General features: G+C 45.6%; 1 protein-coding gene and 1 pseudogene across 2 annotated transcripts; both read left to right on the forward strand.

The window, feature by feature from the left end:
* Positions 1–70: 70 nt before the first annotated feature.
* Positions 71–16,504, forward strand: ulk3 (unc-51 like kinase 3). Of its 2 annotated transcripts, none has more exons than XM_042486200.1 (17): positions 71–157; positions 848–992; positions 1,274–1,414; positions 1,694–1,814; positions 2,003–2,098; positions 2,422–2,565; positions 3,519–3,601; positions 5,764–5,919; positions 6,146–6,251; positions 6,393–6,433; positions 6,623–6,725; positions 8,192–8,256; positions 8,584–8,662; positions 10,095–10,135; positions 12,725–12,772; positions 13,012–13,075; positions 15,372–16,504. In XM_042486200.1, the coding sequence occupies exons 2-17, from the start codon at positions 888–890 to the stop codon at positions 15,386–15,388; spliced, it is 1,410 nt and encodes a 469-aa protein (XP_042342134.1). In that variant the 5' UTR covers positions 71–157; positions 848–887; the 3' UTR covers positions 15,389–16,504. The 2 variants fall into 2 exon arrangements, with proteins under 2 accessions (XP_042342134.1, XP_042342143.1); XM_042486209.1 differs by having other exon boundaries at positions 143–157; positions 943–992.
* Positions 15,391–23,906, forward strand: LOC121944256 (annotated as a pseudogene).
* The last annotated feature ends 405 nt before the right edge of the window (positions 23,907–24,311 follow it).

Consider the following 24,311-nt stretch of genomic DNA (forward strand, 5'->3'; position numbering starts at 1 on the left):
ACAATGTCAAAACACGGACTTACAGTAATGGAGTACCGACGCTAGCAGGCAGTAAAGCGTTTTCCTCCACATTTGAATGTCGGCTGATCACTGCAGTACAACATGCGACCAGACTTGTCAGCAATGTAAACATAGACGTGGATTTGTGAGCCTACAGGTAAGTGTCAGCTTTTGAATGAATGCAGAAATGTCTAACTAAACTGTTTGACTTGTATTTTACGTTAACAGTTGACTACCGGAACGTTAGTCGTACATGTTAACTGTGTATTGCCAGCAAAGCTAGTGCTACGTTAGCTAGCGAGAACTTGCAGCTAACTGTACACCAAGTTAGTTCAGTTACCGGGCTGTTTACAGCTTCTTTACTTATTTGGAGGACAAATGAATACCGGGATACAGCTTAAGATATTTAAGGAGTCTGGCTTAAATTCGGCATGTACTCGGGATATGAGAAGAGGCAGTAAACAGAATAAACATCAGTAAAGGTTTAACTTGCTTGCTTGTAACGTTGCAAACAACGCAGTAAGAGACACCCCGTCGAAAAAAATCCTGCAACTAACTAACTAACTAACTAAATGATTGACAAACACAGTGGTGAAATAATAAATTATATTATTAACGGTATAAAGCTTAAAGGTGTAGATAGATAGTTCCTTAACTAAAGGAGCCATGTTTGTACTGTTAAAAAAACACTCCTCCCTGTACAAGAGAGGAACCTTTGGTCTACCAGGTCGAAGGCCAGCAGCATTTATTCTGCAGCTGCTGACACTGGCGTCTGTCCTCTCCACAGAGGGGGGATAAGAGGCCATTTATTTGGTATAAATAGCATATTATTGATCTTTCATTCCAGCCCAGACCTGCTTTGGAAATTTGATGTTGCTGTCACCAGCATGGCTTCAGCATCCAGCTTTGCTCCTCCAAAACTGTCTGACTTCATCCTTACAGAGCGGCTGGGCAGTGGTACCTATGCTACAGTCTACAAAGCCTACAGAAAGGTGAGTTTGTGGAGGAGTCAGGGGGAAAAAAAACATAAATGCCCTAAGTTTGGATTAAGGGAGATTCCCTATATTTTTTTTGACTTTGCTTATCATACGTAATATAAACTATGATATTTCAATTTCATTATTAAACGTGCTTCCTACATTCCCACATTTGACACATTTGACACATTTGACAGTCCACACTTACCAACGAACGGCACTGGTATTAAAAGTTCAGTCTAGATTTGTAGTTAAAAGTGCATGTTGAAATTTAGCGTTTGACTGTGATGTTGCAGGGGGACAATCGAGAGGTAGTGGCAGTAAAGGTTGTTGCGAAAAAGACTCTAAACAGGGCATCTACAGAAAACCTGCTCACAGAGATTGAGATCCTCAAGACGATGCGTCACCCACATATAGTCCAGCTGAAAGACTTTCAGGTGAGCTCTTTCATAGCTTTAAGATTTGTTGTGGTGTGCACAAGGATTGTATTGGGAAAAAAATCCAGTCCGTAATATCTAAAGAAACTATGCCTTGCGCATTTAAACAATACTATATGTTGATTATGGGGCCATGACATTATTAGAAAGCATGGCTGGGAATATCACTTTCTCAGTGTAGTTACAAATTTTGCACCCAAAAAGCATATATTTATATTGTAGAATAAATCTTTATAGTATTTGTTTATACTGTTTGTCTGAATTCTTATCTTTCATCAGTGGGATGCTGAGAATATTTATCTGATCCTGGAGTGGTGCTCTGGAGGAGATCTCTCCCGCTTCATTCGCAGTCGCAGGATTTTACCTGAGAGGGTGGCTCGGCGATTCCTGCAACAGATAGGTGAGTAATACATCTTCAAGAAATCAAATCAGCATTGCTATCATGTCAACACCTTCTTTGAGTACCAAGTGTCAGAAGAAATAACAGATGTTCTTATTTGATACATGTTTATGCTCAGTGCAAGCTTCCAGACCACATGATGTGGGTTTTGTATCATTGTATTTTTATATGTGCGCCTGCACTACCAGCCTGTGCCCTCCAGTTTCTTCATGAACGAAACATCTCACACCTGGACTTGAAACCCCAGAACATTCTGCTCAGCGGCTCTATCCTAAAACTAGCAGGTGATCTCATCCCCGCTCACACAGTCAAACAATCAAGTAAACACATATTGATTTGCATTTGATTGGGATAATTTCAGCAACATACCAGACACCAGAAGAATTAAATAACTTTAATGTTATTCTGCTGTTATATCTGCAGACCAAGAAAGTAAGCTTTGTTGTTGCATATGCTAAATTTGCTTATTAAACTCTACTTAGACTTTTGGCTTCAAACAGCATCCCTTTGTGCATTTTGCATTTTAAACACATCTGTTTTAGGGAGATTGTATCTCCTAGAACCTGTCATGGTGAACTTGTTTTTTTACACTCTGATTTGCTCTCAGATTTTGGTTTTGCCCAGTACATGTCACCATGGGATGAGCAGAGTGTCCTGAGAGGTTCCCCTCTTTACATGGCTCCTGAGATGGTGTGCCGACGCCAGTATGACTCCAGGGTGGATCTCTGGTCAGTAGGAGTCATTCTCTACGGTGAGTACTTTGTTTTTGCCTTTCCATCTCCTCTGAATGTGAAATACTGTCAATTGTAATGCTATTTCATTATGCTTCGAGGTGACCAAAAGGCATTCCCTTGAGTCACGATCTGTTGTAAATGTGTCTAGTGCTGTGTAGTGTGGGTATGGTGGCCCTCAGGGTCAAGACACAATGACATTCACAACTGCAACATTTCACAAAACATAACATTTAGAAACACAACATTTTTTCAGAAAACACAGCCATTTTTTAAAAACGCAATGACTTTGATCCAAACACAACAACATGGTAAAATGTAGTTGTTTCATAAAATTTTGTTGTGTTTTGTGAAATGTGGTTGTGTTTTTTGACATGTTGTTGTTTTGTGAAATGCCATGTTGTTTTGGGACATGTGGTTGGTTGTGTTTTGTGAAATGTTGTATTGTTTTTTTAAAATGTTTTATGCAATGCCGTTGTGTTTTGGGAAATGCTGTGTTTTGACCCTCAGGGCCACAATTAGTTACTTTCTCCAAGATCACTTCTTTTTTAATTGTGAAAGTCTAATCAGTCAGCGGGCCCTGCAGGTTTGAACAAGCGTGCCGAGAAGGTCGCAAACAAAATTGTGCAAGTTATCATAAAATGGTGGCCTGGATTGCCGCCTTTTTGTGTGGTACAGTAATTGTACAATCATGGCGCAATAGAACACAACAATAATTGCATAGAGTGACAATGCTCAATACCCGAGGAGAGAGGTTTTAAGTCAAATATAGTAGCATGTAATCTACAAACTGTTGGCTAAGATGTTATCCCTGCAGACCATCAGCATTCATGTCAAGTTACAGTTTCATGCAAAAGATATTTAAGGCAGCTAAATAAAGGTCATTTTTGAATACAATATAAGCATTTGAATCATGGATGAAGCAGATTATGTTTTTGGAATTGTCTACTGAACATAATTTGTGTGTATGCAGAGGCACTGTTTGGGAGAGCACCGTTTGCATCAAGGTCATATGCTGAATTGGAGGAGAAGATCCGCAGCAACCAACCGATTGAGGTAAGTTTTGAGCAATAAATGCGTTCGGCCATTAGTGAATAACTGGACCGAGACAGTCAGCAATCCTGCTTATATATATGAATGACTCATTGCTTGCACTGTTGCCCTAAAATCATGTTACATTGTGCTACATATTTGTCATTTGATTAATGCACATGTGGAGTATACTCCAAATGTCAATGTGTAGAATATCTGAAAATCTGTAAAGCGGAATTATTTATTTTTAGATGAGCTGCTTTTTAGGAAAATGGCTTGATGACAGTTTAAAAAATTGAAAAAGGCCCGCACACTGTTGAACTCTTAATGGGACATTTTTCTTGTTTTGATGAGGCAATGTTTCAAATGTACAAGATCTTCCTCAGGCAAATGTGGCAGAAGACAGTCTATTCTAGTATGGGTGGCAACTAAAATTGTTAGCAGCTGTTTAACAACAAAGAACAGAGACAATGAATACAAACACAAGATTACACAAGGTACCTTTACTATGGCTGACCGGCGCCCTCTTGTGGTGTTTGTATTTATTGTCCCTGTTCAATGATCAACAGGTGATTGTGATTTTGGCTGATTGTCACCCACACTAAAAAAGACAGTCTGTCTTGTGTCACACTTGCCTGAGGAAGCCCTTGTCGATTGAAACATTGCCCTGTGAAAACAATAAAAAACTAGCCATTGGGAGCTCAACATGTAGACCTTTTTCTATTTTTGATGCAGTTACGCATTTTTTGTCCTCCACCTGTGTGTATTTTGACTGGATGCGTGCACACTAGTTTCTTTTGATGATAGAAGTCAGTATATGAAGTTCTGTATTTCATTCAGTGATTGTTTCAGAAACAGTTACATTTTTGGGCAAAACCATTCAAAAAAACTGAAATAAATTAAATCATCCAAATATGCGGTGGGGAAGCGGTGAACTTAAAAATATGAAGTGGTCTGTTAACGTCTAAAGTTACCTCTGGAGGAATATTTAACCAGTGAAATTACCATTTGAAAATCAGTTAGTTGTGTTGTGTTAATTTGACTTTGCGGAGAAAACTTTTCCTGCATACCTCCATGGAAAATGGCAAGCATATTGATTTATTGATTGACTGGGGGTTACGTTTAACAACAGCAAAACTATATCAAAAGATCAGTTGTCACACAACTTGTGCAGTACAATTCAAGCCTCATTTATTATTTCATTCATTTATTCTCATTCGTTTATGCTCAGTTCTCACTATATCCTGTTCGGGCTTTGAAGAGAGCATATTTAAGTTTCACATAAGTTTCAAATAATAATCCATCAATAAATCATTATGTTTGCCATTTTCTGTGGAGGTATGTTAAAAAAAACTAACAAAAAAACAGTCTTCTTAAGTACAAGGTAAAATGGCATAACTGATATGCAAATGGTCAGTTTGTTGGTGAAGTATTTCTTTTAAGTTCTTAAAAAACACATTTTTGCTGATTATTGAGGGCTTTTTTCCCTAATTGTATTAGTGAATTGTCACCTTAAAACCACTAGATGGCATACTTTCCCACTACACTCATATCCCACTTCAGGCAGTCTGACAGTGGAGGTGCTCAGCTCCAGTTACCAGGCTAAAAAATAAAAGAACAATCTGGGGTTCAAATTAAGATATTTTTCCAGGTTTGTTAATAGGCCTTTATGATATATAAAATCATGACCTGTTCAGAAACACAACTTATGTCTTTTATATAAGTTGAATGAATGTTTTTTTTGTGTAAAAACACCTTTAATTAATATGGCTTAACATTTAGACAACATTTAGATTAATGTTGTCTCAAGTTTGATATGTTGAAATGAAACATAACTGCTGACTATTAAAAAATATAGTTGTGTCTCGATCCTGATTTGTCCGTTGCATACATATGCCAAATGTTAGCTTCCATTGTGACAGTGAGGGGTAACTTTACTTTTAATGATGGAGGGCTTTCAAAACACTTGAATTCTTGTGTCAAACTTGAGGCTTGAATTGAATGGATTGCATTAGCCTATGGCCCATTAACCATTGATTCACATAGAGTTTTAAGGTCATCTTTTGATTTTAAAAAAAAGTAGCGGTGTGAGACAAGAATGTCTCTGGCAACAATCTGCTGTCCTTTTCCCTTGGACTGTCTTGTGGATTGAGTGCAGCATAATAAGGTCATGCTTTGTGCATCAGCTCCCTCCTGGGGCCAGGGTATCCAAGGACTGCAGAGACCTTCTGTTGCGGCTGCTGGAGAGAAATCCAGATGCCCGGATCACCTTTGCAGAGTTCTTCACCCACCCCTTTGTGGATATGGAGCACATGCCGAGTGCAGAGAGCCTGGTGAAAGCGGTAAGAAAAGAAGAAGAAAGTATATGCTGGCATGTGTGCGTCTACTCTAGACAACCATGAATAATGTGTGTGTAATTCGCGGAACACTTGTACACATGTGTTAGTAGGTTTGTACTTATGCCTGCTCCACATGTGCCTTCACGCATGACTCTGCATGCATGCATAAGCAATGAAGAGTTGTGGCGATTTGCATTCAGTGATTCCAGTTATTATTTTCTCTTTGCAGAAAGAGCTGGTCCTGCAGGCCGTTCAGAAGGACCAGGAGGGGGAGAGATCTGCCGCTCTCTCTCTTTACTGCAGTGCCCTTGAGCACTTTGTCCCTGCCATTCACTGTAAGAGCAACAGCTACTCTCATATCCTGTCTGTAGCTTAAGCCCTTCAACAATGCACCGTCTTTGTTCCACCACAATAAACTGGCAAAGTAAACGCACTAAATGTAAAACCAAAACATGTCTTCTCTGCGCTCTCCCTAGACGAGACAGACCGACAACGTAAAGATGCCCTCAGGCAGAAGGTAGGCCTGAAAAACACTCCCCGCATTCACATTTGGATTACTGTCTATTTTCAATTGGTCTTTTTTTCACACTTCAGTGGCTTTCAGTTGGAATGAATTCTCCTCTATGAATACCATATGGTGTGGATGGAGAGCATATGGTGTGGTTGACATGATTAAGTTGAGTCAATGTAAGAGGACTTCCCGCAGGTCAGCCAGTATGTATCCAGAGCCGAGGAGCTGAAAGCCCTGGTGGCCTCAGACAACAGACTGAGCTTTGAGGAGGCCCAGACCTCCAGGGATGTCCTCCGAGGTAATGAACACGTCTCAGCACAGAAGCAGGGACACTGTATGTCAGTGTTTGCTTTGTCTGGTAAGGGGGTGTATGACAGGACAACCTGAGTAAATGTGTGTTTTTGTTCTTGGTTTTAATCAAATAATGGGGGTTTAGTTTTTTAAAAAATATTATTCTTATAACCACATCTTCGAACATATCATGGAAATTGCATTAAATTGTTGTATATCAAAGATGTTTGATACTTTTTACAACTTTTTTTAAAGGTTCTGTAGCCATGTACTCTAACTTGAGGAGAATCATTGTTTTTAGTGACACCTTTCTCTGAGGCCGTTAAGTGAACTGTGGTCAGCATCCTCCATAGCTTCGAGCAAGCGCCTGCGCGGGCCACAACATTGACTAACAAGAGACTGAGAATGATTGACTGAAATCATTTTGACAAAATAGACAAATGACATATTTAGAATAATGTTACTATCTGCATGCTCTTATATTTCATTTGGACCAGTGACTCCATGACTTGATGTTTGAAAATGAACTTATCAGTTGACCTTACAAAGCAACCAGTGGTAGATGCATGCAGCGTAGCTTTACAGCTTGCTGGCTAACTTAAGCTAAGGTTACGGTTAGTTCACTGGCAGCCCAGTTAGCTGTAACTTAACTATGCTGCATAGATCAGGAGTTGCAAACCAGCCTCAGGAGTCTGCATGAATTAACTGATGTGATCCACTCAATACAGCATTTTGCTAGCTAGCAAGTCAGTTAATTAGTCAGTTAATACCACAACATATTTACAGGTCAGCATTTCCTCTGGGATTTTTTCAGGGTCTGTCCTTGGGCTGTTGCTGTACAACATATATAACCGAAACACAGCATATGTGGACTCTTTGTTGTGATGTTTGTTTGACGTTAGCGGACATCATTTTTTAGTTAATGTTAGCTACTGTTGCTTACTTTAATGTTGTGGCAGAGCTGAAGAGAGACGCAAATTCCCTTTAGGTCTCTCTGCCAGAAAGGGATTTCTTGGTTGCGGTTCATCACATTCTTTGGATTTTTCCCAAAAATTCGGCACAAGTCCTTTACATAGAAGTCAGTCCACAGGGTGTTACAGGCAAATGAGAAAGTGGGCGAAGGTCTCTGTTTTAAAGTTGCATTACACTCCGGTCACCCATTGTCCCAAAAAAAAGGTTTAGTAGATGGAAAGAGATACAGCACTTTTAATGAATTCTGTGAGGAAATTTTAATTTTCTTTTCCCTGCCCCAGAGATCAGAGGTCAGGGTCAGCTACAGATTGTCAGTTCTGGCTCTTAGGATGTTATCTCAGAAACACTTATGCTCCATTACCCTTTGCAATATACTGGTGTCTTAAGACACTGTAGGGACATGCTGATAACACAGTATAGCATATTTTCTTCTTGATGTTGTGTTTACACGGCTATAGAATAGGACTCAAAGTACTGTTTTCTTTTTTCTTTTCACTCCAGAAATGTCTCGAGACCAACCACGACTGCTGGCTGCTCTGGAGGTGGCCGCCGCCGCTATTGCTAAGGTTAGAGCGGAGTGCCACTGGATGATGGCACTGCTATAGAGATACACACAAAAGTGAGGTGAAGCAGAAGTAATACAAGAGTTAAAAACAAACCAGCAGGGTACACATCAATCCCCTGTTGAAGACTTTTAAGAACATTGGTGAACATAAAACATTTATTTCGCGGTGTTGCTCATCCGACACTGTTAGTCCTGCCAACCTTTTCATATTTGTGAAAAGTGAAAAATAATGAATAAGCTAATTTTGCAATGCTAAAAGACTGAAATAGCTAAACTATGTAAGAACCACGGGGGCCCACAATGCCTCATTTTCAACCTTTCATTACAGGAGGAGAGTGGAGTGGATCATCAGGAAGCCCTGGATGTGTACCAGCAGTGCTTAGGAGAACTATTGTTGGCACTAGCAGGTAGATAAACTCATGCCTTTCCACACAGGATGGTTTTCCACATATAACTTGTACCTTACTGCTATTGGCTACTGAGCCACTTTACTGGAGCCTTGCTCAAGGACTTTTTGACAGCAGGTAATTATTGTAATAATCTGATACTTCTGCATTCAAAGACATTATTCAAAGACCACAGATGGCTGTGTCTGTTTGCACACTTTTGTTTTTGATAAACAGAACAATAGAGACTTGGAGAAAAAGTTGCTTTGAAAGGCACATAGTCAGAAGGACAAATACAGTGATCTTAAGAGTGGACACAATGAGCAGACTGTGAGACAGATTCATTTAGAGTAAAGGGTACAGCCAGAAAACTGAGACGGGTCAAGAAATAGCAGAACAAAGAAAGTGATACTCAAGGAAAGGCTGGAAAAGAGAGACAGAAACAACTTGGAGAAATTAAACATATAGAAATACTTTATTAGAAATGGAGAAAGTGAGGCAAACAGAGAAAATTCTGAAGAGAAGAGGTAGACTTTAACAGATGGATATAAAACAGACTCAGAAAAGTCTCGGAGAGATGGAAAACAACTTGACTGACAGAGAGAAAGACAGAGACCGAGTGAAGCAATAGACTTGGAGAGAGTCGGGGACACTTAATAAGCGACAGACTGACAGACAAACAGACAGAGGCACGGCAGAAGAGACTCTCTTTGTGGCCTGGCGTCCATTAGACTGGGCTCATGAGCTCATCTGGAAGATCGGCCTAATGGAAGAGGTGGGATAGAGCGATCCAGATGTGGCTTTGAGCCGGGATGAGACCCTGTGCCAGCACCCTGTGTGTGGTATGAGAGCCGTGCCATCTGCTTCCCATTCAGACAGCACACTTCATTTCTCTGTGTTATTACACACTGGAAACAAATAAAAACTATTATCTCGCTAATGAACGAGAGCCGTCAAGTAGGTGTTGAAAGTCTGACATTTTTTGACTTGACAGATTGTAGATGCTACAACCTCATTTTGTCTGTTGGTCATTAATATATGATAAACTGGTCCGACTAATCCCATGCCATCATAACCAGCCCCTCTCTCTCTCCAGTGCCTTGTTGTGTGGCACAGCAGAAACCAGCAGGGGGATTGTGGGGAGAAAACATTGGTTCTTTGTTTGGCTAAGAGCTCTTTGTTGCACAGCTTCCCAACATGCTTTGCCACCAGAGAGTTCTCCTCCCCTCTCTCTTCCCTCTCTGTCACCCTCCCCTCCAGGATGACTGACTGTGAAAACACTGGCCTACATTAGAGTCCACCCTTGAGCCCCTCAGTCTACACGCTAGCGAAATCCAATCTAGTAGTTGATCTCTTCTTGAACAAACAAGGTGATTAGGTAGTGGACTCTCTCCTCCTTTCCTTTTCTCATTATTCTCTCTCTTTTTCTTTTTTTTCCCTCTTGTTGAGCTAGCCGAACCCCAGGGCCGCAGGAAAGAGCTGCTCCACAGCGAGGTGAGTTGGTGAGGAACAGCTTCTGGTTGAGTGCACACGGTAGGAACGAGTATCTGTCACCTCCAACAAGCCTTTGGCTGATCACCTAGCACAGTGGATGCTTCATCACATGTCCCATGAGCCTTTTTCCAGCAGTCACATGCTTTTGTGATAAAAGCCAGATAACGTAATCCATCATCTTTACTACTGTAACATACACATAGATCACTGTCCACTCCATAATTGGATACCTAATGTGGCTATAATCTTTTTTTTTATGGATCACAAAACTGCTTGTATGTGAAGAGAGTAACCTACAGAGACAAACAGACCTATCTCCCAAATCTGCAGTGTCCCTCAGCTCTACATTCAGCTCACTGGTTTGGTTTTACAGGCTACAGTCTTACTCTTGTCTTGTTGCACTTATAAGACCTTTCCTGTAGACTACATACGTGCTTTGGGACACCAACCTGAACATACTTGAATAAACCCCATGTTTTGATGGTCCATTTAATTCAATGGCCATAAATTTCAGAAATCAAGACCCTGAGTAGTAGCATTGATATTCTAATTTGACAAACACATGCAAAGGACTTATGCATGTCTGCCATTAATGGCCCAAAACACTTGTGTTTTTGTATATTGTTTAGCCAGCGACTGAGCCAACAACAGACAGCAGTATTCCAACAAAGCCCAGAGGGGGGATGGAGGGTTTGTGTGGGCCTCATAGACCTCCCTATTTGAAGTTTTATGGGTGCTTGTCTTAAGTAAATTCAGATGCGGCTGTGATAATCTAACACAGCATTAGGGAGGTGGGGATGGGGGATTCGATAGAAAGCATGTGTGTATGTGAGAACCCAAAAGTGCCAACACATGCTGCCAGGACTGGCCTCAGTGTGTGTTCATATCTACTGTAGAGCACACTTTAGACTTTTAAAGCTGTGATTCAATATCCCAGATTCTCATATCTAAACCTCAGTTTTGATCTGTTCGCTGTATGTTGATATAGTGTCATTACAGCAAAACATACATGTGGTTCTGTTGTTCTGTACTTAAAACTCTGTAAGTTATCAGTAAGCCGCATGAACTGTCCTTGCCCATGAAGCTTTCCTTTACATTTATTGTGCTTGGTGATTAAAGGGGTTGTGATTAAAGTGTTGTGGCTACATAAGGTTGGAGTCAGGGCTGAATACCAAAAACCTGTGGTCAGAATGATTATTTGCTGCAACAGATTGGTGTTTTAAAGGGACATTATGGAAGCCATCCGTGAAGGTCTCCTGTGATTATAACCTTCCGATGTTACTGCAGTAATACCCAAGAGGGCCTGCTTTATACTGTAATACAGAAGTGATATAATTAGGTATGAGGGGCAGCCAAGAGCCTTCATGATCACCAGAGAACTGATTACCACAGCACATAGCACCCTCAAAGCATATGATGACGGCAGTTACTACTAGCACATGCGTAGCATACGAAATGTTTTTTTTAAATAATAGAGCAGGAAGCATATCAGCAGAGCTGATCACTTAAAGCTGATTTTGACGAAGCATTTATGTCCCCATGCATCTTAAAGTTACCGCTTTCCTGTTGCATGACACTGTAATTTATATAGTAAATACTCAACTCAAATCAACTCAAGTTTATTGATTGTCGTTCCATCCATATCTACGAGAAACACATACAGTGGAACAAAATAGTGTTTCTCAGGACCAGTGTGCAAAATAAAATAATAATTATAAACAGAAACAGGAATAAGACACTGAGCAGCAGTTAAAAAGAGACAAGTGCAATAGACAATAAACTGCAATACTTTTAAAGTGCAATCAAGTGCCAGATTTAAAAAGTTAATTAAGCTCGATTAAAAACTACTAAAAAAGGGTAAAATTAATAATTGCGCAGGTTACAGAGAGTTCAGAAGTTGTATGGCCTGTTGGAAGAAGCCGTTGCACATTCTGGCTGTCTTAGATTGTATGAAACACAACCCTGAAAATATATCCAGTAGTTGAACTGTGATTTTTTTTGGTTTATTTGGAGAAAATCAACTTCTGTTATACTGAATATGTGAGAGTAGCATTGTATTTTATGTCTCCATCTGCTGGAGGAACATCACAATAGTAGAGTATGCATAATATAATGTTAATTCCCCTGCAGAAGAGACTTGATGATACTAAAATTAGGTGGGGATAAAAGTGGATATATAAATATCTGTATCAGTTTTTAGCCAAATGGGTTGTTTTTATTGGCATATTGGATTTCCGCAAAAAAAAAATACTGATATCGTGTATCCTTAAAAAAATATTAACTTTCTGTTGATGCATCCCTAAAAAATATGAATTTTCTGGTGATGCAAGAGGAAAAGTCTGGGGATCGTAAAAGTCATTAGGGAGTAATGAATGTCTGTATGTGATGACAATCCATCCATTAGCTGTTAATATGTCAGCTTGGACCAAAGTGGTGGACTGACTGACTGACATCGCCATTCCTAGGATCAAGCGTGGCTAAAAAACATCTGTAGAACAGTATCAGTATTACAAATACTTATGTAAGCTTAAGCGAACACTTGCTTTGATTTGTAATTACATATGTTGGATTTTTTTTGTCTCACACCAGATTAAAAGCCTCATGAGCAGAGCTGAATACCTCAAAAAGCATATCAAGGTAAGCCCGCATTTTTTTCAAATACTCAACTCAAGGATTAGGCACACATCATCAGACTTTATGAGTGAATTCGCCACTGATAAGGCAGAATATGCAATTGAGACTTCTTTTTAGATACTACCTAATCGTTAGTAAAAAAATTATGATGGTCAGTGAAGAAAGCCTTTTAGTTCCTATATCTATATTTAATGTCCATGCTGTATAGCTGTTTGCTAACAAGCTTCTGTTTTTTTTTTTAGATGCAGGAAACTCAGAGGGATGTATCTCTGGATCGAGAACCTCTTGCAGACTCTGTCAGAAGCTGTGAGTATCTCCCGCTGTGTTGTATAAACTTCTCTCCTACTCGTGAGAGTGTGTTTTTGAGAACGTTGCTGATAAGGTTTGTTACGGGAAGGTGATGATGGGGGTCAAGTCAGGAATGGCTGCCTGAAGTTGCAATGAAATGTCCTTTCATCAAAGATTTTTCCACTAGTTAAATATGAGCCGTTCTCTTTCTGTGCTGGCCACCCCGCAGGACTGTCTGGCTCTTTGATTTCATTTCAGTGCAGCCCTGGGCTGCTCTTTTCTCTGCCCTCTTGTAAAGCCTACCTTGTGAAAAGAGTTACCCTCCTAACACACAAACACCAGACACAACAGCACACATGTACACTTCATTCCTTTCGCATACATTTTGAGTTGCTTCATATATATATTTTTTTTTTTTTAAAAAAACTGTGTAAATTCAGTGCTTGTCAGATCTAAACTATAAAACTCTAACGATATAAAAAGAAGTGTGGAAGTATTTAAGTGTATGCTACATAAACAAACTTCTAAACTATATAAAAAGCAATGTAGTATTTATATAAGTTACATTTTAATATACTTGAACTTCTCTAGCTGTAACCTATATACACAGCCTAATTCCCAGTATTTTCTGGGCTCAGTTCCTGGACGGAGAGTGAATACCTAAAGCCCAGACAATATCCTGTTCTCAGCAAGAAATTCCTGGGGAATTATGAATTAAAAAAAGGGGGATGGGGGAAGGGCAAAAATGACTCTAGAGGCTACTCAAGTTTCACATAGAGCGTGGCTTCTTATTCTGCTGCTGTTATTTTAATAAAACCACACCACAGCCAGCCGTACTCGCTGGCACAGATCCAACAGCAGCTGTACTAGAGAGGTTCACAGCAACACCCACGTCTGTCTGTCTGTCTGTGACCTTAGACTACAACCAAAAACAAGCAGCAGTTTTTTTTTTTTTTTGCTGACAGCCATTACACTGTGTAACCATCGGACAATTTAGATGTCCACACGCTGTTTCAGTGGCCCAGTTACAATGTCCACACTGAAAGCTGAAGCACTAAACCCTCAATAATTTAATTATACATCACCTGCTTGATCAGTGTAAGGGCCAGACAGGACAAGGAATTAAAACTCCAACCAGAGGTATTTCCATGGCTAGTACAGTACAGTACTCATACCTAAAATAAAATAATAGAATTTGTTTCAGATGATGAGTTCAAATTGTTTAAAGGGAAATGTAGGAAATTGGTGATTGAAATAGAAATTTAAAGGGTAGATTGAGAGAAAGTAGGATAAAGAAAAAATGTCAGTACATTCCATTTTATTGGGTTACATACACTGAAGCTGTAAATTATCATAAATGACTGGTATTTAACTTTGTTAAGAGTGTTTGGTCCAGCCCCTTTTTACACAGAGCACACAGCTATAAAGCTGCTATAGAGCTCTTTATTCCACCCTTGCATTTTTGAACAGAACCAAAAAAACTGTGGCATAATGCTGATCCTTTGATTTTTAGATAGCATACCAGCATCCTAGAATCAAGAGGCGTGGCAGGTGTAACGCATAACACTACAGCATCATTCTCTAGTGCAACATTTAACATGCGTATCAGTGGCAGTTTATAAACAATAATAATCATGTACCATCTCTGATATATGGTGGCTTATTGTGTCCTCTGGTGGGAGGGTAAGGAGCTCCCAAATCTCATTATTTTCCCAATTTGTGGACATTTAGGAACACTGTTTTTTTTTTCTTTAAGTTAGACGTTAACTGCTTAAAGCTGCTTTTAAAATCTCCCGCGGTGCGTTGCACACATTACACGCCGTCAAAATGTCACACCTGTCCTGCCCATGATCCCAACCTGCCGGCTGTCCTGTTTTTACAGACATTTTGGCACTGTTACTACCTCCCACGGCGGCCTAAAGGTGAGATCGCTCTGTCCCCACATGCCGTGATCTCACCTTTTATACAGAAGAGTGAGGCAGCATGTCACGATATTCCTGCCTTGAACAGCAAGTGTAAAAGGGGCTTCTGGTTCTTCTACCACAAAAATAGTGGTGAGCGGGGTGCAAAGCCTGATCCAGATTTACTCAGCAAGGGAGAAAGAGTGTCATGTGCTTCCAGCCCATTTCCAGAGTTTTTTTTTTTCTCCTTCAAAGTTTCATATGAGTAAACCAGTTAAACAAAATATTAATCACAGCTGAGTATTTTTACATGCTTTTAAAACATGTCTGGAGGGGAACTTTTAAAATTGGTAGTGTGTTGTAATCTTAAAAAAGTGAAGCCTAACACACATCAATCATTTTTGTTTTCTTAGCTTGCTGTTTGCAGTGAGCATGACGGCCCACGTGGGAACTGCTGCTACGCCCCACAGAGCATCAGTCACAGAGCCTTCACCTGACCAGGTTTTTTTTACGAGGCCAAATCCAACCTGCATCACACCTAACCTTAATCAACTCCGAACACTGTCCGGGTGGATTATTACAGTTGCCAGCCCAGTGTGGTCAATGTTTTGGATGTTGCGGGAAAGTTGATGTGCTGGCATGTTGAGAACTTGTGTTTATACTTTTTGAGGGAAAAAATTTGGCTGGTAAAATACTGAAGATAGCTGTTGAAATTTGGAATTGTGAACTGGTGAATGTGAAAGTTCTCTGCTCCTTACACAATGTTTTTGCTCTGCCCGAAATCCCTCCCCCTGATACACTATTGATATGTAAATGCTGAACAGCTTGTATGACAATGCCGCACTGTCATGGTAAGTGAGTTAAACAGAGACTGTTTCATTAATAGGAGCACAAAACATTCAACTGTATTTGCAGCTCACCCAAAAACTGTGAAAATACAATCAGATGAGAACTATGTCGTCAAGAAGTATCGCATCAGTTTTGACCTGTAGTATTAAGTATATCGAAGCTCTGCAAACATGCACACACTCCCTCACCCTCCCTTCGCCACTGCCTTTACTGTGGGTCAACCACAGGCTCACCATGCTCTCTCCGCTGATGGAGCACTCTCCACCACTATGAGGGGAAAACTGGAGAGGTGCGGCCTCTGCCATATTTACACTAGACTTGCATTTTCTTAGGTTTGGCACTGGAAGAGTATTTGAGGGATACAGTGAGTTGTAGCGCTGAAGCAAAGCCTTCATAACTAGGCCTCTGTGAAAAGCTTAACAGTCGGTGGCAGTCGCTGTTGTAGGTCTTCACACACTGTTTTCATTTCAGAAGGGTAAAGTGCTTGAATATCCAAAAGGGAGCCTTACTTTGTGAATCTAATTCTTAAGGCAACTGGAGAAAATACCTGAAAAAGGAGAAAAGTATAAATATGTCTACTGTCGAGAGCTCCACTCTGCTGTGTAATTTTTTTTTTTATTTGAATGTTTATACAGCTGTGATTTTTATATTTAACGTATTTATTGAATAAGAAATTCAACGGAAAATAAAATGGCAATCTCTCTAAAGCCTCTCTAGTCTGTAACTTCTTCAGACGTTTTGTCAACAGCTCGAGGCAAATGCTCGTCTTTCAGAACCTATGGAAAGATTTATGTGCCACCGTGGGAGCACCACTGCTGGTCCCTTGCCATCGTCATCATCTGGAAGGCTGCTCTGCAGAAACAGCTGGCTCATGTCCAGAAAGGGAAGGAAAGCAGGCAAAGTAAGGACATTTGATAATTATATGATTCATATGGAAGTCTAGAAACTATGGAAACTAAATTTGAAAATTTCCAGATCTCAGAAACTATGGGAATTACACAAAGAATTCATAACAAGTATATTATCTATCTTCTTTTTAAAGCCTATGTGTCTTTCTAGCTCTTAGCCTCAAGTGGATATTAAGCTTCTCAAAAAACTGAAAAGCAAGAAAGTTAACCATTTTAGAAAGATGGAAGAACACTGGATAAGTGCCACTAAGATTAGGAATAGTGGGGTATATAAAGTCAAATGATTGGATTTAAAGGCGCACTCCATCAATTTTAGACACGATGATCAGTTTAACAGTCATTGTTAGTCTTACTCAGCCTATGGAAACAGTTATTAGTTTTTCTGTGTCTCTTGAGTTTTTTCAAATCTGAAAAATAACCCTGATGAGGTCATGGTGATGTCATCAGGGTTATCTAGGCTTGGAGACTGCAAATTTAATTAACAGAAAGCCTGTGTTGCGCACTGGAGGTGTGGAGTTTGACAGATCACCAAGTAGAGGGTCTAAATGTGCTCTCAAGTTGCATCATGGGAAATGTAGGAGCCAGTGTTTTGGGAGCTTGACCTAAAATTTGGGATATTTCAGTCTCTGCTGCTTCAATTTTGACCATTCTGTTTTGTTTTGTTTTTTTTTTTAAATCTCTTTTCAGTCCCTTAATGTTGTTGAAGCGCAATACTACATGTTCATCTCAACGTTCATCATCAGGGACGGCGATGAGTCTGCACACAGATGGGAGGCTGGACAGCTGATCTTCCGGTGTGCTTGAAACAGCTAGAAAACCGTGGAGATGATAGTAGACCTCAGGATGAGTTCTCTAACCCTGCTTCCCATCACCATATTGAACAGCTCTATGTCTGCTATGGAATGCTTTAGGTTTCTGAAACACCAACAGCATAAAGGCCCAACAGAGGATGTTCTGCCAGCGCCAGCTCAGGGAGTTCAGCCTGCCCCAGAAGCTGATGATACAATAAAAGACTGTTTTCTGCATGTCCATCACTGTCTGGATTGGATCAGCCACCAAACAGGTCAAGAGCAGACCACAATGGACAGTCAGGGCCGCAGAAAACAAATCATTGGTGCCAGCCTGCCCTCCATCTAGGACGTATACACCTGCGGAATCGGGATGCAGACAGGTAACATCACTTCATACCCTTCACACAAATTAGCCAAAGTGCTTCAGTCTAACTGGTGTTAGAGAACAGTATATGCCAAAACAATCAGACACACTATTATCTTATCACCACAGGACCTCACTATAATGTACACTTACCACCCGTCCACAGTGTCAGGAACAATCCCAGTAAATTACCCTATAATACCAAGCACCCACCTTACCAGTTAAATAAGACATTTCTATAGTTTAAATACACACCATAAACATGTAAGGGCCCAGGGGCCCAATGTACCAGCCAACAAGCTATAGAAAAACAGCAAAGAGACAAAAAACAACTACAAAGAGACAAACAGTCCACAAAAAGATGACAACGAACTGCAAAGAGACAAAATAACAATGGCCAAAAACAACCACTGACACAGAACCATAAAACAAACAAAAGTACCTCAAAGAGAAACAACATTACCTCAGAGACATAAATCAACCACAAAGAGACAAAAAATGAGAACAGCCACAGAGAGGCACGGCATATCCTCTAAGAGACACAAAAGGACTTACAAAAGGACACAAAATTAGCACAAAGAGATGCACAATGCCCTCAAAAACACACAAAATTACCACAGAGACACAAAACCACCACCAGGTCTGTATTTTTGGTCCTATGTAGGAGAAGTGGTGGGGCTTTTGCATATCTGTGACCTGGGGCCAATTCTCTCATTATCCGCCCATGTAAATGCTGCCATATCCACCTACCTCATGTATGTAAAGCAGCCTTTTATGTTTATCACTTTTTATTTATTCCAGCACCATTTGCATTCTACACCTTTACACCTTTTTTCAGACTGTTTTATGTACTACATACATACTTTACATAAATATCTGTAGAAGTCAAATGTTTATTGCAGAGAAGTGCTTGGGTTTACCTTGTTCAGCTTTGTTGTCCTTGTTTTTTTCATTTTTTAAAAATTAAAAATATATCGATAATTTTTAGGGGAATTTTTGCATTTATTAGATATAGATAGATAGACGTAGCGTGAAAGGCAGAGAGAAAAAGGATGACATGCAGCACAGGGGCGAGGTTGGACTCAAATCCGCACTCTGTACATGGGGCGCCTGCTCTACCAACTTAGCTGCTAGACGCCCCGTTGTCCATGTTTTTAACAGTATGTCCATTCTGTGTATGCACACAGATAGCAACATATGAGAAGGGTCAAAGTCCATTTATTTGTGCACATACCTGGTCAAAAAAAGCTGATTCTGATTTTGATTCTTACCCCTTTGCATCTAGCTCTCCTAAAAGCAGTGAAAGACAGAGTGTGGCTGTTGCCTGAGGTTTAACAAGTGGTTTTCAAATCTGCCCAGGACTCACAGTAATGTTTGTTTTCTGCCCTACCAGCTGGTTAATCACATTCACCTGGCATGCCAGGTGTAAATCACTCCCACACTGTACTGTTAGAACAGAGAGCAGCAGGGCCCCGAGTCCTGCAGCAATGGGACGGAGAACCACAGGGCGCTGCATTTGTGGCTTTTCTGCAAAGGGGTCTCTAATTGGCTGACGGTGCCCGTGGTGTTGGCTCAGCTTCACTGCTTTAATCATGACATGAGCATGTTGCTGCCAGGAAAACTTTGGATGCAATTTTGACCCTTGTGCTTGCTTTGTTGCTTCTTTCTGGGAGTTCTGCCAATTTATATTGCCCCCCAAAATTGCACAGAATCCTTACAGTAATGCAACCCAGAAAGGGAGAGATGGAAATTGTTAACCCATCACCCTCATCCTCCAAAGCGACCCCCAAGCCCCCTCTTTCTAACCACATCCTACAACATTGTGGCTTTAATTGGCCTCCATTTTGCTGCAGCTCCAACAACACGACTTATTGCCCTTTCCCCTTCCAGTCTCTCTCTCTCTCTCTCTCTCTCTCTCTCTCTCCCTCCCTCCCTCTCTCTCTCTCTCTCTGGTTGACAGAAGGCGTTCAAAGACACCAGTCAGTATGTGGTTGGGGAGCTGTCTGCGCTGGAGAGCGAGCAGAGGCACATAGACGCCCGAGCAGCTCGCGTGGAGAAGAGGCTGCGCTATCTCATGGACACAGGTACCCCAAGCCCAATTACACTGGAAAAACTGTTTTGGCAAATTGAGCGTACGCACGCACATACACACGCATGTACACTCAGGGAGTTTGTGTGTGTTTATGTGTGTGAGAGAGAGAATCTTTGAAGCCCCCCCTCCCTCCCTCTCTCTCTCTCTCTCCCTCCCTCTCGGTTGAATGTTGCACGACGGAGCGCTGGGTGGATATGAAAGGAGGGGATGGGGGGGTGAGGGAGGCGGAGAAGGGAGGGGAAGGGTGTGTGGGGGGGGAGAGTAGGAGTGTGTAAGCTTCATCGTTTTTCTTGTAATTATTCCCTTTCCCCGCCCCACTCCCTTGCTTTTCCGCCCTTATCCTTTTTTTTTGCTTTGTCCCCTTCCCCCCCCCGCTTCCCTTCCCCCCCCAACGCTTCCCCTAGCTTCCCTCCCATCCACCCCCTTCCTTGCCTTCGTTTCCCCCCCCCTTCCCCCATTACCTTCTTTTCCCCTTTTCCTCCTGGCCTTTCCCTCCCCCCCCCACCCCCTCCCCCCCCGTTTCCCCTCCCCCCACTTTTTCCCCCCTATTCTTTCTTTCTATTATTGTTAATCTCCACCTTCCCCAATCTTCATCCTCCTCCATCCCCCCCTCTCTCCCTCCCCGCCCCTTCTTCCCCCCCTCCCTTCCCTCCCCCCCCCCTTTTTAATCTTTCATCCCCTTATACCCCCCCCTCCCCCTCCTCCCCCCTATTCTTCCCCTTCCGCACCCCCCCCCCCTCCCCACTCCCCCCCCCCTCCCCTCCCCCTCCACTCCCCTCCCCCTCACCCGCTCTCGCACCCCCCCCTCCCCTTTCCCGCCCCTCCCCACCCCCCCTCCCCCCGTCTTCTTACCTCCCCCCACCCCCCCCCCCCCCCCTCCACTCCCCTCCACCCCTCCCCTCTCCTCCCCCCACTTCCGCCCCGTCCCCCCCCACACCCCCCCCACTCCGCCCCTCCCCCCCCCCACCCCCCCCCCTCCCCCCCCCCCGCCCCCTCACCTCCCCCTCCCCCCCCCCCCCCCCACCCCCTCCCCCCCCTCCCCCCCCCCCTCACTTCCCCCCGCCCCCCCCCCTTCCCCCCATATTTCCCCCCCCCCTCTCCCCCCACCACCCTTTTTTTTTTTTTTATTTTTTTTTTTTTATTGCCCGCCCCCCTCCGCCCCCCCCCCCCCCTCCCCCCCCCCTCCCGTTTTTTTTTTATTTTCCCCCCCCCCCCCTCATCTCCTGCCCAAAATCTCACCCTCCCCCTCCCGTAAAAAATTCCCCCCACCACCCCTCTCCCCCCACCCCCCACCTCCCCCCCAACCCCCCCCCGCCTAAATACCCACCCCCTATTTGCCACCCCCCCCCAGCCCCCCACAAGAAAATGCCAAAAAAAAAACACTACCAGTAAAAAAACATTCCCCCCCACCCTATCCCCACCCCCCCCCCCCCCCCCCCCCTCCCCCCACAAAACTAAAACCATAAAATAAATTTGGGGTTTCTCCACCCCCCAGCCCCCCCTCACCCTCCCCCCCCACCTCCTTCCCCCCCCCCTCCCCGCCCCCACCCCCCCCGCCCCCCAGGGGGGGCCCTCCCGAGGGCAAATTGGCCCCCCCCCCCATCCCCATCCCCCTCCCCCCCCATTTTTTCTCCCACACCCGTATGGAATAAATATAAGAACGAAATAATAAATCCTATAAATAAATATTAATATAAATAATAATCACCCCCCCCCCCCCCCGCCCACGCCCCCCCTCCCCCCACCCCCCCCCCCCCCCCCCCCCCCCAGGACCTCCCCACCACCCGAACCCCCCCCCCTCCTCCCCCCCCCACTCCCCCCTCCCACTACCCCCACCCCGTCCGCCACCCCCCTAGACCAAACCCCATGCCCCCAGTCGCCACGTAACCCCCCCTCCCACCCTCCCACTCCCCCCCCCCCCCCCCCCTCCTCCTTCTGAAAACCCTCCCTCCCCTACTGGGCCCCCCCTCCCCCCCACACCACCTCCTCCCTTTCTCCCTTTCCTTGTTCCCCTATCCCCCCCCCCCCCCCCTCATCCCCCTCTTCCCTTTTCCATCCCCTATTCCCCCCCCCCCCCCCCATCCACCTCCCCCCCCATCTTTTCGCTCAACTCCTCTCCCTCCCCCCCCCCCCCCCCCCCCCCCCACCCCCCCACCCCCCCATTCCATCCCTCCCAACCTCCCCCCCCCCCCACTACCCCCCTTCCCCCCCTCCCCCCCCCCCCAATCACTCCCCCCCCCCCCCTCCCCCCCCCCCCCCCCCACCCCCCCCCCCCCATCTCACCATCCCCCCCACCTCACCCCCCCCCCACCTTCTTCCCCTCCCCTTCACCCCCCCTCCCTTTTCCCCTCCCCCCCCCCCTCCCACTAAAACCCCCCCCCCCCCCCCCCCCCCCCACCCACTCTCAACTTCCCAGTCTAATAACCCCCCCCCTAAATGCTGCTATTGCAGCCCATCCCTCTCCCAAATGCGCGCTCGCCTATTTTAAAAAAAAAACCAAAAAAAAATAAACATACCCACAAAACAAAATCTAAAACCCAATAAAAACCCGTCCCCCCCCCACCCCACCCTCCACCAAACAAAAACCCTCCCCGTCACCCCCCCCCGCCTCCCCTCCCCTCCTCCTCCCCTCCCGCCCCCCCCCCTCCATCCCCTCCCCCCCTCCCCCCGATAAAACCACCCCCCCCACCCCCTAACCCCCCCCCCGCTCCCACCCCATCGACCCTCCCTCCACCCCCCCCCCCCCCCCCCCTCCCACCTTCCCCTCCCCCGATCCCCAACCCACCCCCCCACCAACTCGCCCCTCCCCCCACCTCCCCCCTCCCCCCTCCATCCCCCCTCACCCCCACCCCCCCCGCCCGCCCCCCGCCCCCCCCCCCGCAAAAAATACCCCCTCCCCCCCCCCTCCCCCCCCCGCACCCCCTCCCCCCCCCCCACCCTCAAAAAAACCATCGACCCCCCCCCCCCCCCCCCTCCCCCCACCCCCTACCCCGCCCCTCTTCCCACCCACCTATCCTCTCCCCCCCCCCCCCCACAAAGTCGCCCACCCCCCCCCTCCCCGCCGACCCCCTTCAACCTCAGACCCTCCCCTATCCCCGCCCCCCCCCTACCTCCTCCCCGCCCCCCCCTCCCCCCACCACCCCCCCCCCCCGCCCTCCCCCCCTCAAAAACCCCCTCCCTAACTCCCCCCCACCCCCGCCCCCCCCGCACCCCACCCACCCCCCCCAAACCCCCCATCAAAAAACCCATCCCAGCCCCCCCCCTCCCCCTACTCCCCCTCCCCCCCACCCGCCCCCGCTACCCCTCCCTCCCCTCACCCCTACCCTCCACCTTTCCCCCCCTCTCCTCCCCCCCCCCCCCACCACTCTCCGCCTCGCCCCCCACCACCCACCCCCACCCCACACTCCCTCCACTCCCCCCCCCACCCCCCCCCCCCCCCTCCCTCCCCCCACCCCTCCCCCCACCCCCCCCCCCCCTCCCCCCCCTCCCCCCCCCTACCAGGTCCCTCCCCCCCCCCCCCCCCCTCCACCCCCCCTCCCCCCCCCCACACCCCCCCCCCCCCCACCCATCCCCTCCACCCCCCCCCCCCCCCCCCCCCCCCCCACACTCATAGAGCCCCCACCCGGCCCAGCCCTTTCCCACCCCCCCCCCCGCAAATCTCCCCCTCTCCCCCCCCCCCCCCCCTCCCCCTCCGCACTCACCCCCCCCATCTCTCCCAACCCCGAAAACCCCGCCCCCCATCCCCTTATCCCCCCTCCCCTCCTCCATCCTCACTCCCCCCCCCCCTCACCTCCCCCCCTCTCCCCACCCTCCACCTCCATCCCCCGCCCCTCTCCCACCGACCCCTCCCACCTCCCCCTCCCTTTCCCCCCTCCTCACCCCCCGCTTCCCACCCCCCACCCCACCCCCCCCCCCCCCCATCCCTCCACCCCCCCCCCCCCCCACCCCCTCTCCTCTCCCCCCCCCCACCCCCCCTTCCCCCCTTCCCTCCTTCCCCTACTCTTCTCCTCTCTCTCCCCCACTCCCTCCCTTCCACTCTCCTTCTCCTCCCTTCCACTCACCCTCCCCCTCTCTCTGGCTTCTGGGGGGCCATCTGGCTCGGCTCTTGTTTTGATAACTTGTTTAATGGAAATACGGTCCACGCCAAAAATATTGGCGCTAAAATCAACGTATCCCCCCCCAACCCCATAAAGGGGGGTCTCCCCCCCTTCTTTCCTATGTAACTTCCCCTCCGACCTGAGGAACGGGGGTTGGGCCCATTGAAAACAAAGTGGAATTGGACCACCCCAGAAGGCGCAAAAAAAAAACAAAAAAAAGCCAACCCCCCTGCCACCTGGAAAAAAAACAGA

This window comes from Plectropomus leopardus, chromosome 1 (genome assembly GCF_008729295.1).
Source record: "Plectropomus leopardus isolate mb chromosome 1, YSFRI_Pleo_2.0, whole genome shotgun sequence".
NCBI lineage: Eukaryota > Metazoa > Chordata > Actinopteri > Perciformes > Serranidae > Plectropomus > Plectropomus leopardus.

What these genes read in the sequence shown, in the direction of transcription:
- ulk3 (XM_042486200.1), top strand. Translation starts at nt 888, where the DNA reads ATGGCTTCAGCATCCAGCTTTGCTCCTCCAAAACTGTCTGACTTCATC. An exon ending in CTCCAGGGATGTCCTCCGAG is followed by an intron (nt 6,726 to 8,191) that starts GTAATGAACACG and finishes TTTTCACTCCAG; the next exon opens with AAATGTCTCGAGACCAACCA. An exon ending in CCGCCGCCGCTATTGCTAAG is followed by an intron (nt 8,257 to 8,583) that starts GTTAGAGCGGAG and finishes CTTTCATTACAG; the next exon opens with GAGGAGAGTGGAGTGGATCA.